Source organism: Mauremys mutica, chromosome 7 (genome assembly GCF_020497125.1).
Source record: "Mauremys mutica isolate MM-2020 ecotype Southern chromosome 7, ASM2049712v1, whole genome shotgun sequence".
NCBI lineage: Eukaryota > Metazoa > Chordata > Testudines > Geoemydidae > Mauremys > Mauremys mutica.
The window spans coordinates 29,284,032-29,298,094 of record NC_059078.1 but is presented as its reverse complement, the minus strand read 5'-3'; the positions used below and the strand labels follow the sequence as shown (position 1 = coordinate 29,298,094).

General features: G+C 61.1%; 1 protein-coding gene across 1 annotated transcript; it reads right to left on the bottom strand.

Annotated features, from left to right (window-relative positions):
* Window positions 1–835: 835 nt before the first annotated feature.
* LOC123374024 lies at window positions 836–12,472 on the bottom strand. The gene is made up of 10 exons (XM_045023417.1): window positions 12,429–12,472; window positions 11,058–11,220; window positions 10,597–10,680; window positions 10,134–10,326; window positions 9,836–10,017; window positions 5,085–5,293; window positions 4,937–4,992; window positions 2,816–2,936; window positions 1,666–1,794; window positions 836–848 (listed from the first exon to the last, which is right to left on the bottom strand). The coding sequence occupies exons 1-10, from the start codon at window positions 12,470–12,472 to the stop codon at window positions 836–838; spliced, it is 1,194 nt and encodes a 397-aa protein (XP_044879352.1).
* Window positions 12,473–14,063: the final 1,591 nt, after the last annotated feature.

Here is a 14,063-nt window from a genome sequence, read left to right as displayed (position 1 = left end):
TTGCTTCCCCTTCCCAAGCAGACAGCAAATTCACATGGGGTTAATTAGTGCCCCCGGGCGGGGGTGGGGTGGGGGAGTCTGCCCCCCTAGGGACTGGGTGGAGACCTGGCAAACTTACCTCATGCATAGGAGGATCCAGACAGAAGCCACTGCCCCCTAGAGGGGAAAGGCCCCAGATCCCATTCCCTGTCCTGAGGCAGCCAGTCTCCCCCACTGTGATGGAGTGCACCCCTGTATTCAGACCCTACACACTATTGCACTAATATTTGTACATGGATTGCCATGTGAGGTATCATTTGAAAACTCATAGCTAGCTGATCAGTAATATCTGGGTAAAATGCATGTAGTAACATTATGTGTACAGTTATGAACATAAGCTGAAATCATGTCTGAAGTGTATTCCCAGATAAGTCTGGGGAGTGGCTAAAACAATTTCTCAAAGACAAAGGCTATGGGTACACTACAGCTTGTGTCGGCATAACTTATGTCACACAGGGGGTCGCTCAGCTTCTCCTGCAGACATAGCTACTGCCGCTCAGGCTACACTGGAGAGCTTACAGCCATCGGTGCAGCTGCACTGCTGTAAACTCTCTAGTGTAGCTATGACCAAAGTGCAAGCCTACGCCCCAGCCAGACGTCAGCAAGGCTGATGGGTTATCACAGGAAAGGGAGACAGGACAAAGAGATCTGCATCTTAAGAAACAGCCTCAGGTCTCCTTCCTCCACTAGACCCCCCCCCCCTCTTGGTTCACAGCTGGAAATGCTTTTCAAAGCAGGACTGAAACTATGAAAAGGAGGGACAGCCCCCTCCCCCAGACCACCCTCCCTGCCTATCTCATTCTCCGCCCCTGGGAAGACAAAGGAAACAGCTATTGGACACTGGGGGAGAGGTTGGCAACCCTCCAAGGGGTCCTGACCGGAAGAGTTCGGTCAGCAATGCTGTTGGAAGCATGTGGTGAGAAACTTTGCTTTCTATAGTTGGTTAAGTCAGCACTAGAAAGTGCTTTATCTTTATTTTTCTTGTAACCATTTCTGACTCCTATGCCTCCTTGCTCATACTCACTTGAAATCTCTTTGCAGTTAATAAACGTGTTTTATTGTTTTATCTAATCCAATGTGTTTAAGTTGAAGTGTCTGGGTAACGCCATACAGGATGGCAAGTTGTGTGTATATTACTCTCTTAAAGGAATAACGGACTTAATATATTTGGACTGTCCAAGAGAGGGCTGGGCAGTATAGGACATACATTTGGGGGTGGAATCTGGGACTGGGAGTTTATTGGGGTCACCCAGCAGAGGTAGCTGAGGCTGGTAAAAGCCAGAGTGCAACCCAAGCGTGGCTGGCAGGCTGCAGTTACACACAGACAGTCAGGGTATGATCTGCATGCTGGAAGGCTGTTTGTGAGCAGCCCAGATGGGAGCCTCTGCAGCAAGAGACCCAAGGTTGCCTGGCAACCCCTCACTGCTCTGGACTGCTCCCCAGTATGTCACACCCACCCTGGGGCCAGATCAGAGCGGGTGCCCTCTAGAAGGGAAAGGCCCCATGTCCCATCACCAACCACGGAACTGGATTCCCTGGAAAGACTCCAGCTCGTCCTTCTGAGAGGAGGGAAGAGCTGGACTGGACTTTGTCTACAGAACCTGCCCTGTCTTTTGCCCATTGTACCTTGGCCACTGGGTGGTGCTGGTGGGTGGCGCCTCAACCACCTTGACTTTCCTTGACCCTTCCTCCAAGCGAGGGCTCCTCTGGCTGCCTCTCCTCCACTCATGGCTCTCCGACGTTCTCCTCTTCATCCTGCAAAGGGCAGACCATGGCGGGGGCTCAGCAGCCAGCTCCTGCCGAGAGCCTAACCAGCTACTCTGCCTTGTTCAGGTGCTGATCCCACACTCGTCACCACGGTATCAGGGCTGCTCCCAGCCGTGCACTGAGGTTGGTACCCTTGCGATGCATTCCCTCTCCTCCCCTCCCCGGGCAGGAGAAATGTGTGTGCAGTGCCCGGATTGGTCTGGTGGCGTGTGGTGTAAATGCCATGCTGCTCTGCATTTATATCAGAGCAGACGGACGATGCTTAGTCCCTTGGGGGGGCAACTTGTTCCATAATCCCCCATTACTTATCCACTTAGTGCCAAGGGCAGAACCCTGGAATCCACCTGCTCTAACCCACCAGACCCCACTCCCCTACTAGAGCTGGGGACAGAACCCCAGAGCCCTGGCTCCCAGCCCCCCTGCTCTAACCACTAGACCCCTCTTCTTGTACTGTACTAGGAATCATGTTTCGCTGAGCTGGGGGCAGGGTTGGCCTGGCTTTGCTCACCCTGCAGAGACCTTTCTGTCCAGCCCCTCCTCTGTTGATGTTTGCTGCAAATTCACACTGAGGGGCCTCCCCAGGGACTGTAGGCCATACAGGGCCTCTGACACATGGGGGAGCATGAGCCAGACTGCACACCCAGTCTGCAGCCACAGGCATCTCCCCTGGCAGAGAAATCTGTATTGCTGCCATTCAGCCTTGGGCAAGTAGAGGGCATTCTGGGATCAGGGTGTTTTCATTAACCTGGGCTGGGAAAGGGAAGGAAATTCTCTGCCTCTGCTCCAGCCTCTTTATACCTGTGTGTAGCCTGTTGCACTGACTGCAAGGGGAGAGTGCTCCCTACTGAGTCCCGACCCCACTCCCTGCAGCATAGCGCCCCCTAGGGTTCAGCACTGACTCCAAGGGGATAGCACCCCCTATGGCGCACCTGTCCTGCTCCCTGCAGCACTGCGCCCCCTAGTGCCACACTCAGACATGGGGAACACAGGATTCATGGTCGATCCCCACCTTGGTTCTGTTGCATTTCCTTGGGGAGCCAAAGCAGCTTCTATGTCTTCATCCCCTTCACTTTCTGCTTCCTCCTCTTCCTCCTCCTCTTCCTCCCCGCAGGTTGAAAGCTGTCCTAGATCTGTAGTAGGAGATGCAGAAGCTGAAATTCTCAGGTGGGGTGGCAGGGGCTGGACTGGGGGCAGCGTTGGGACAAAGGAGGGGGGGATATAAGGCTGAGGGACCTTAGATCTGATCCAGGGGAAATACCAGGCTGGCTGGGCCTAGGTTTGCCAGGCATCCAGTTTTCAATCGCAACTCCCAGTTGAAAAGAGATCCTGGCAGCTCTGGTCAGCACTGGCTGGGCCATTAAAAGTCCAGTCAGTGGCGCAGCCGGGCTAAGGCAGGCTCCCTGCCTGCCCTGGCTCTGTGCAGCTCCTGGAAGAAGCCAGCATTTCCCTCTGGCTCCTAGGTGGAGGCGCAGCCACGGGGGCTCCGCGCGCTGCCCCCGCCCTGAGCGCCAGCTCTGCAGCTCCCATTGACCCAGAACAGCAGCCAATGGGAGTTGGGGGTGGGGAGGGTGTGGGCCTGCAGACAGGGGCAGCATGTAGATCCCCCGGCCATGCCTCTGCCTAGGAGCTGGAGAAAAATGCTGGCCGCTTCGGGGAGTCACCTGAGGTAAGTGCTGCCCGGAGCCTGCACCCCGCATCCCCTCCACACCCCAATCCCCTGCCCCAACCCTGAGGCCCCCCCACACCTAAACTCCCTTCTGAAGCCCACACCCCGAACCCTCTCCTGCACCCCAAACCCCTGCCCCAGCCCTGAGCCCCCTCTTGCACCCCAGCCCCTTACCCATCTCAGTGAAAATGAGCAAGTGAGCGAGGGTGGGGGAAAGCGAGCGATGGAGGCACAGGGGAATGGAGTGATCAGGGGTGGGGCCTTGGAGAAGGCGCGGGGCAGAGACGGGGAAAGGGTGTTTGGTTTTCTGCAATCGGAAAGTGGGCAACCCTAGCCCAGGGGTCAGACCGAGGGGGGATACCAGGCTGGCCGGGCCCAGGGGTCAGACCGAGGGGGGATACCAGACTGGCCAGGCCCAGGGGTCAGACCGAGGGGGGATACCAGGCTGACTGGGCCCAAGGGTCGGACCGAGTGGGGATACCAGGCTGGCCAGGCCCAGGGGTCGGACCGAGCGGGGATACCAGGCTGGCCGGGCCCAGGGGTCGGATCGAGCGGGGATACCAGGCTGGCTGGGCCCAGGGGTCGGACCGAGGGGGGATACCAGGCTGGCCGGGCCCAGGGGTCGGACCGAGGGGGGATACCAGGCTGGCCGGGCCCAGGGGTCGGACCGAGGGGGGATACCAGGCTGGCCGGGCCCAGGGGTCAGATCGAGCGGGGATACCAGGCTGGCCGGGCCCAGGGGTCGGACCGAGCGGGAATACCAGGCTGGTTGGCCCAGGGGTCAGATCGAGCGGGGATACCAGGCTGGCCGGGCCCAGGGGTCGGACCGAGGGGGGATACCAGGCTGGCCGGGCCCAGGGGTCGGACCGAGGGGGGATACCAGGCTGGCCGGGCCCAGGGGTCGGACCGAGGGGGGATACCAGGCTGGCCGGGCCCAGGGGTCGGACCGAAGGGGGATACCAGGCTGGCCGGGCCCAGGGGTCGGACCGAGCGGGGATACCAGGCTGGCCGGGCCCAGGGGTCGGACCGAGCGGGGATACCAGGCTGGCCGGGCCCAGGGGTCGGATCGAGCGGGGATACCAGGCTGGCCGGGCCCAGGGGTCGGACCGAAGGGGGATACCAGGCTGGCCGGGCCCAGGGGTCGGACCGAAGGGGATACCAGGCTGGCCGGGCCCAGGGGTCGGACCGAAGGGGGATACCAGGCTGGCCGGGCCCAGGGGTCGGATCGAGGGGGGATACCAGGCTGGCCGGGCCCAGGGGTCGGACCGAAGGGGATACCAGGCTGGCCGGGCCCAGGGGTCGGATCGAGCGGGGATACCAGGCTGGCCGGGCCCAGGGGTCGGACCGAGGGGGATACCAGCCATTGGGTCTGACCGGTGGTGGCTGGGCTGGAATTCTGGTCTGGATGGGCTGTGGGTCTAACTCAGGGATGCCGAGTGGGGGGATACCAGCCTCTTCACTCACCCTGTGGGGACTCTGGGGTGTGGCTGTCCCAGGCAGGGGTCTCTCTGCCACGGCCCCTAAAATGAGATGGGGAGACGGGTTGAAGAGGAGGATTCACTGGGACTCATGGCCCGAGGGGGGCGGGGGGGCAGGTAAGAAGAGGACTCACCTGCCCTGCTCAACAGTGCCTGGGCCCCCCTGGGCACCGGCTCTCAGGGCGCCCAGCACCAAGTCGCTGTCTGCATCCTCCTCCTGCACATGGCCTTCTGTGCCCCCCACCGCCGGGCCCGCGCTGCCCTCCTCCTCCTCTCCTCCCTCCTGACCCCCTTGCCGCCCCTCCAGGCCTTCCTCCTCCTCGCTGCCCTCCTCCTCCTCACCCTGCTCCTGGCCCCCCCACCCTACCAGACCTTCCTCCTCTTCCTCCTCGGCCCCATCCTGGCCCCCCAGCCCCTTCGACGGGCCTTCCTCTTCCTTGCTGCCCTCCTCCTCCTCACTCCCCTGCCCACCTGCTAGGCCTTCCTCACCCTCCATCTCCTCATCCTCATCACCCTCTTGGCCCTTTTGCCCCCATACCAGGCCTTCCTCCTCCTCCTTGTTCCCCTGACTCCCTGCCAGACCTTCCTCTTCCTGGCCCCTCCTCTCCACCAGGCCTTCCTCATCCTCTCCCCCATTTGCTGATGCCTGGACACACTCCAAAGTGAAGCCTTCCTTGCTCCCACTCCCCTCTGCCTCCTCCTCCTCCTCCTCCCCTGCCCCTCCAGAGACTTCCTCACCATTGTCCTCCTCATCCTTCTCCCCTGTCTCCTGGCCCCCCTGCCTCCCCACCAGGCCTTCGTTCCCCTCCTCATCCTCCTCCCTCTCTTGGCCCCCCACCCCCCCTGCCAGACCTTCCTCCTCCTCCTCCTTCTCCTCCGTCTGTGTCTGCCCCAGGGCTGAGCGTCCCTCCCTTCCCTCCAGCTGCCCTACCCCCTGGATGGGAACCTGCCCTCCCTCTCCCTTCAGCTGCGCCCCTTCTCCGCAATCCCTGTTCCCCCCAGGCTGTCTCACTCTGACACTCAGCCTCCGTCTTGGCTTCCCCTGAGACTCTTCTGGCCTGTCATCCCCTGCCTGCTCCCCCCATGGCTCCTGGCACCAGCTCCTGCTCCCCCCCTTATCCAGGGCTGTGGTGTCTCCTCCTGGCTTCTCCTTGCACCACAGTCTTGGGACCCTAGGGATGAGAGACAGAGTCTGAGCACAGGATGAGACTGCTAGGCACAAGTCCTGTGGTCCACCCCAGAGGCACCTGCATCTTAGCATAGAGTGAGGGATCCCTGTACAAACAGCCCCAGTGCCCCACCTCAGAGATGTCTGCAATTTCAGCACCAGGCAAGGGATCCCTGTATAAACAGCCCGGTGCCCCACCCCAGAGCCAGCTGCATCTCAGTGCAGGGCAAGGGATCCCTGTATAAACAGCCCCCGCACCTCACCCCAAAGGTGGCTGCATATTGGAATGGGTGATGCACCATCCTTCGGGGTTCTCTTCAATGGCTGGGAACATTGGGGGGATTCCAGGGAGGTACCTGTCCCAGGACTCCTCACAGGCTGTCTCTGTGCTGTCCTGCTCCCAGGCTTCTTTCCACAGCAGCCTCCTGGAGGCCCTGTTAGCTGCCCGGTGTCGCTGCCTCACCCCAGAGCTGGCAGTGTCCTCAGCGTATATCCTAGCTCCTGCACGTGCCCTGGTCTGCGTGGGCTGGGGGCGAGTCCCTGGAAGGGAGGGGAGCGCAGCTGGTACAGGCTACAGCTGCCAGGCTGGGCATGGCCCAGGGCTGCCCAGCGAAGTGCCCGATCCCTTCCCAGATCCATGCCACAGGATTGCAGCAGAGCCAGCAACTGTGCCAGGCCCTGGAGGGAAGCAAAGGCCCCAAGCAGCTCACTTGTAGCACAGAGCCTCCCCCCACCCCGCCACCTGCAGACCCCCTCCAGCGCCCCCCCCCCCGAGTCCCCTCCCCAAGCCTTGCCACCCCACAGAGCCCGCTAAGCCACCCTGTCACTGATCTGCAAGGCTTCATTGCCTTGGCCTTTACCCAGTCTCCTGGGAGGACCCCTATTTCTCTGCCAGCCCCAAGCTTAGCCTTTCCCAGGGCGAGTGCCACAGCTCTCCGACTCCTTTGGACTCCTTGTCACTGTGTGCGCTGAACTCAGAACCCGTAAATGCTTCCATCTCTCTCCTGCCTTGTCATCTGAAGCGGGTTCCCCTGCAGACTGACTCTGCTGTCTCACTCCCTCACCAGGTCCCAGAGCCTTGGGTTGTACTGTCAAATGGTAGGGGCCCATACTGGGGTCTAGGGATGGTTCCAAAAGGCCTTACTGCTTATGTGTGAACTGCCCCCTTAGGCTCATCGCAGGAGAAGGGTCTGGGGTGTGCAGCAGACCCAGGGGGATGTATAGGGGGTTGCCACTCTGATGGGAGATATTGCCACAAAGGGGGTAAACAGGCAGGTGTCACTGCGCTGGATGCTTTGTCAGAGCTTGGGGGGCCAGACCAGTTCTGTGGAATCTGCTCGCGTGAGCTCAGGCTGTGGTTAGTGGATCGGGAGCTGTGTAGCACGGGTCATTCGGCAGATGAGATCATAGACAGTAGGTCTGGCTCAGAGTAAAAAACAAAGGTGGGGACTGGCCCAAGTTGGGGCCGCACAAGTGGGTCACTTGGGGGCTTAGGGCAAACCTGAACTGGGGGGAATGGTTGACTCCTGTTGAGGTTGGCTCCTGTCGCGGGCAGGGCCGGCTTTAGGAAGTGCGGGGCCCAATTCGAACAGTTTTGACGGGGCCCCGGCAGGGATGACTTTAAAAAAAAACAAAACACGTGGGGCTTGTACTCACCGAGCAGTGCTCCGAGCCTTTGGCGGCGGGTCCTTCACTCACTCCAGGTCTTCGGCGGCACTGAAGGAGCCGCTGCCGAAGACCCGGAGCAAGCGAAGTACCCACCGTTGAAGAGCTGCCGAAGACCCAGAGCGCCACCGGTTGAGTAGAAATTAAGAAGGCGCCTCTAGCCAGGGAAGGGATTCTCACTGGGCGCGGGGCCCTCTTAGGCACGGGGCCTGATTCGGGGGAATTGGTGGAATAGGCCTAAAGCCGGCCCTGGTCGCGGAATCCTAAAGTCCTGCGGTGCAAGGCTGTAGCTGAATAGGGCATGAGTGGGCAGGCAAGCCGCTCGCGGGCCAGGACAATGGGGTGTAACTGGCTGGGGCCTGCACCTCCAGAGAGAATATCAGGCCTGGATAGACCTGAGGCTCATAAGGAGAAGGCCTCTGGGCTAACCCATATGGAGGGTGATGTGCCTGTGGCGGGGCTCAGCCCTCAGGTCCAGCGGGCTTGCCCTTGGGACAGCTGGTGCCTCAGCCCCGGAGAGATGGATGGGAGGAGGTCCCAGAGGGTGGGAGACATGGTGCCGAGGTAACTCTCCCCTGCTCCAATGGAGCAGCCTGGATCAGTTGGGACTCAACGAGTTTCTAACCCCAAACGGGGCTGACCCCTGGTTAAGGTGCCTGCAGTGAAGACACATTGAAATGGGGTAGCAAGGAGGAGCCCTGAGTGGGGTGTATAAACCCTGCTCTGCCACAGTCGGTAAGGGCAGGCTAGCTCCCCGCAGCTGTGGCTAACTGGCTGACCAGCGAGGCTTGGGACAAGAGGCTGCTGCCCAGGCTAGTGGGAGGGGGGTTTGCTTGCGAGGCTCAGGGCTTCCCAGTGTCAAACTGGAGGGGCAGCAGGAGCTGAGGTGAGGCTGCTGCGGGAGACCTGCCAGGCCGAAGAGGGCTCCCCTTTCCCTTCACAAGCTGGCAGAAGGCTGGCCCCTGGGTGGAATATGGCAGAAGGATTTCCAGGCAGCGGGAGCCACCTCTGAAAGGCCAGAGGCCTGGGGGCAGGTCAGAGGGCTGAGTTTCTGCCCCACACAGGATTCCAGCAAATCTGGCTGCTTCGGCCCCCTGCCTTTCCCAGGCTGAGCTGATCCTGGCGTGCAGGCGAATGATGCCTGGAGGGGGGAAGCCCCCGCTGGAGACTCCATGCAGGTGGACTCGCTGCAGAGCGTGGGGAGAAGGGGCCTTTGGGCTCTAGCCACCCCCTCAGAGACAGAGAGCTGCAGAGCTCAGCCTTGTGAAATGCCATGCCTAGGGCTTGGCAAAGAGGTAGGGCTCCTCCCGGGAGACTGGATGAAGGCTGGGGGATTGAACCCCTGCAGATTGGACCCCACCCCTGCTCCACAGAGCCCCCCCACCCTCCACAGAGGCGGCTCTAGGAATCCGGCCGCCCCAAGCATGGCGGCATGCCGCAGGGGGCGTGCTGCCGGTCGCCGGTCCCGCGGCTCCGGGGGACCTCTTGCAGACGTGCCTGCGGAGGGTCCGCTGGTCCCGCGGCTCCGGTGGAACTTCCGCAGTCATGCCTGCGGGAGGTCCGCCAGAGCCGCGGGACCAGCGGACCCTCCACAGTCATGCCTACGGGAGGTCCGCTGGTCCCGTGGCTCCGGTGGACCTCCCGCAGGCATGACTGCGGAAGGTCCGCCAGAGCCGCCTGCTGCCCTGCCGGCAAAATGCCACCCCAAGCGCGCGCTTGGCGCGCTGGGGTCTGGAGCCGGCCCTGACCCTCCAGAGACACATTAGCCACCCAGCTACCCCACTCCCCATTCTCAGCCCATAATGCCCCCTTCTTCCCACACCCCCACTCCCCTCAAGTGCTGCATGGACAAGGCTGGCTGATGGCACCCGGTGGCCCATTCTCCAGGATGTGCTGCACCCTCCATGTGCCCATCCCCGCTCTGCTCCCCTCTGGACTCCCCACTTCTCAGGACAGGACCCTGGGCCTCCCCACCAGGAGCAGATCTCCTCTTGCTGCGGGTGCCAGGGGGGCGCCTGGAGCACTGCCACCCAGGAGAGTCCTGTCCCTCACCCACATGGGCTCCCCAGGCGCACCCTTTGATTCAGCTGTGTTGGGAAAGCCAAGCCGATGTTGGGGGAGAAGCAGGGATGACTCCTGATGGGGCATAGCAGCCAGCATCCTGTAGCCATGGTCCTTGGCGATGGGACCTCTGTGGAGCCAGGGTGTGCCATGGGGGACCCCTGTGGGCCTGGCTGCTAGGGGGCAGAGAAGAAAGAGGCATCAGCAGGGCCAGGGACAGGAGGACCCAGGAGTCCGGGTGGGCTTCCAGTCTGAGCGGCACAGAACAGGGACAGGGCTATCTCCTTACCCTCCATGGACCCAGCCCCACCTGCCCCTGTGGATTCAAGGAAGGCAGCAGGCTCTGGGGACTGTGTCGGGGAGATGGGATGAGGCCCCCAGGTCCGATACTGCTGATGGTTCATCCACTGTGTGGGGTCAGGGAGGTGTCTCCCAGAGCGTGAGCGCAGAGGCAGGTCCAATGTCCAGGCGGACGCCCAGTCCTGGGGAGAGGGGGAAGAGAAATCAACCGAGTATCTGGATGATTCCAGAACCCATCATGCTTCAAGGCAGAGCTCATGCGAAGCAGGGTTAGGCCAGGCCAGTGCTTTGGGGGGGTGAGGTGAAGAACCCAAGAACTGTGGGGAGAGAGAAGGGCTGCAGGAAGGGGGGGGGCACTCTCCCCTCACAGTCAGTGCTGGCCTCAATGCCCCAACACTCTGGTGCCAACTCCCTCTCGCCCAGGAGGTTTAGTGTGACTAGGCTGTGCCTACCTGGTGCTGAGGGACCTGGCCAGGGCTCCCTGCCTCCATCCTTGGGTGAAGAAGCAGCCGCTGCAGAAATTTGCCATAGTCCACCTGAGATGAGCAAGATAGGGATGAGACCCTCTGCCCTTGGTCCCACCACAGGCCCCATCTGGATCCCCCAGGGCTGAATTCCTTCCTGGGTGTCTCAGCATCCTCTCCTGCCCCATGGAATTACTGATTTCCACCCGCTCTCTGCACTGGTGGTGCTAAACCATCCTCTTTCTGGGTGGATAGAATCCAGGAGTTCACCCCCGCCCACCCACTCTCTCTAACCACTAGGCACCACTCCCCTCTGAGAACACGGGCTTGAAGCCAGGAGTCCTGACTCAGTCTATTTTTCTTGGGGTGCTGTCCCCTGTCGGAATCTGACTCTCCCCAGATGGGGCTCTCTGTGATCACCAGATGTCCTGGTGCTGAGCCCGTCTCACCTTCCTCCTCCTTACGGCATCTGTCCTGGCCCAGAGCAGCTCCAGCTGGGTCTCCAGGTGACCAAAGTCCCGCAGCAGTTGGCGGTTCCGGTCCCGTGCCTGGTGTTCCCGCACACACAGCTCCTGCCATACCTGGCGCAGCTCAGCTGCCTGTGCTCCAGGGCTGTGGGGTGAGGCAGGGATGAGTCAGCTCCCACCTGGGCTGGTCCCTGATACACTGCACCCACAGGGAGCCCCAAGGGCCTGCTTGCCCCACCCTGGGAGCAGGGGGCTCTGCCCCAGCAGGGGTCACCCCTGCACTCACCTTGTCAGCTCCACCCCATTCTTCCAGCAGTACCCCTAATCAGCTCCACCCCTCACCCTCAGAGGCAGCAACACCCCAGTTCCTGCTGGTGAGTGTGTGGGATGGGAGGGGGGATGGGCGGATAGACGGTGGCGTGGATGAGCATGCAGGCTGGGTGGTTGGTGGGTGTGCGTGGAGAACAGAGGGAGTCGTAGGTTCATTCATATATCTTAAGGCCAGAAGGGTCCTTTAGAGCCCCTAGGCCGACCTCCTGCATGGCCCAGGCCAAGGAGTGTCACCCTGATGCCCAGGCACTCGCGTCACTCAAGACTGTGCTGGTCCCTGGGGGATGGGGCTGGCAGGGGGCAGCAGTGCTGGTCTCTGCTGGGTGGGAAGGGTGGCAGCTGCAGCAGAGGGGAAGAGCTGTGCTGGTCTCTATGGGGGGCTGGGCTGTGGAGGAGGGGGATAGTTCCCGTCTCTGTGGAGGGATGGTGAAGGGGGGCTGTGCTGGTCCCTATGGGGGTGGGCAGTTGTGCTGTGGAGAAGGGAGGCTGTTCTGGTCCCTGTGGAGGGATGGTGAAGGGGGGCTGTGCTGGTCTGTATGGCGGTAGTGGGGTTGTTCCAGTTGCAGTGGGGGTGGGAGTGGTGGCTGTGCAGTCTCTGTGGAGGTTGTGGGGGGAGCTGTGCTGGTTCCTATGGGAATCGGGGGGGTTGGGTTGTGGCAGATGGGGCTGTGCTGGTTCCTATGGGAATGGGGGGGTTGGGCTGTGGCGGAGGGGGCTGTGCTGGTTCCCATGGGTGTGGGCGGGAGCTGTGCTGGTTCTAGGGTGACCAGACAGCAAGTGAGAAAAATTATGATGGGGGTGGGGGGTAATAGGAGTTTATGTAAGAAAAACACCCAAAAATTGGGACTATCCCTATAAAATCGGGACATCTGGTCACCCTAGCTGGTTCCTTTGAGGGTGGGGGCCATGCTGTGACAGTTGGGGTTGTGCTGGTTCCTATGCGGGGGGGCTGTGCTGGTTCCTATGGGGGTGGGGAGGAGCTGTGCTAGTCCCTGTGTGGAGAGATGGGGGCAGTGCCCGTACCTCCTCTGATGCTGCCTGTGGCTCTGTCCCAGGGGGGAGCTCATCCCGGATGTGCTCCCTGTTATCAGCTGGGGGGGGGGCACATGGCTCCGCTGGGAGGAGTTGCTGTGTCCGGCTGACCCACAGCCCAGTGTCTAACTGAGCCAATCAAGGGAGGCCCCAGGGGATTAGTGAGAAAATCCCATTGCAAAGTCGGTTGCCCCGCCCCTGCAGAGTCTCAGCACCAGCTGTGGGGGGAGGAGGAGGGCAGGGGGCTGAGGAGTCCTGGGCCCAGTGCATGGACCCTTCCCTTGCTCCCCTCCCTCCCGCACCCTTCAGGAGTCCCTTGCTCCCTCCCCCCACACCTCTGCATGGCAAGGTTAATCTCTGCAGCTGTAATTAGCTGGGCCCGCCTGCCAGTATAGGGCCCAGGGGACACCAGGGCCTAGAATAGCTGCAGCCTGTGCCCAGCTCTGGGATGTGTCTAGCCAGGACTCCCACGCTCAGCAGGGCTGGGCTGGGGCCCCACAGGCATGGGACACAGTCAGGGCTGACCCCAATGCCATAGCGTGGTGCTAGGGGGTGCTGTGGGGAGGGGCTCAGTAGCGGGCCAGTCTCCCCTCCCAGTCAGTGCTGGTCCTAATGCCCCAATGCAGCTCTGAAATCTTCTCCCCCTTAGGGTTTAAATTAAATTCACTGTCCTTCCCCACTCCCTGTCACAAACACACGTTCGGCTGTTAAACAGCCATCCCCCTGTGCTCTATTCCAGAGGCGGCTGCATCTCAGGGCTGGATGAGGGATCCTTGAATAGAGAGCCCCTGTGCCCCACCCCAGAGGCGGCTGCATCTCAGTATGTGAGCTATGCACAGTAGTAGCATTTATATTTATGAAATCCTGTGGTCACCAGGAGGCATTTATTGTGCTGAAATCGTGGGAAATCTGGGCAGATCTAATCTTTTTGCAGAAATCAGCTGCCTGAGGGCTGGGCTATGGAGCTTAGCTGTGTCCCATATTCTCTGGGGGTGGCTGTGTGGTTCTGTGGCTGTGCATGCTTCTCTGCACTGGAGGGATGAGCCTGAAGCTTGGGAGGGTAAGAAATATGTGATGATCATAAGCGTCAGCCCCGTGTCTCCATGGCTCAGGCCCGTGACTAGGCACTTGCCTAAGTCCCCCAGTGCTGGGGGAGAGAAGATTACTTTTTAATCTGCATCAGTGCGCAGATTTTAGCATTATATATCTCAGCCAGAACTGGTTCAGTTAGACTCTGGACACAGAGGGGCTGGTGTGCTGCCAATGTTATCAGTCCAATACTATCCTCCACCCTGCCACTCATCCGCCCTGGTATCCTCTCTTCCCTGCCGCCAATCCACCCTGGTACCCCCTCCTCCCTGTCACCCGTCCGCCCTGGTACCCCCTCCTCCCTGTCACCCGTCCGCCCTGGTATCCCCTCCCCACTGCCGCCCATCTGTCCTGGTATTCTCTCTTCCTTGCCGCCCATCCATCCTGGTATCCCCTCCCCCCTGCCACCCATTCACCCTGGTATCCCCTCCCCCCTGCCACCCATTCACCCTGGTATCCTCTCCCACCTGCCGCCCGTCCACCTTGGTATCCCCTTCTCCCTGTCACCTGTCTGCCCTGGTATCCCCTCCGCCCTGC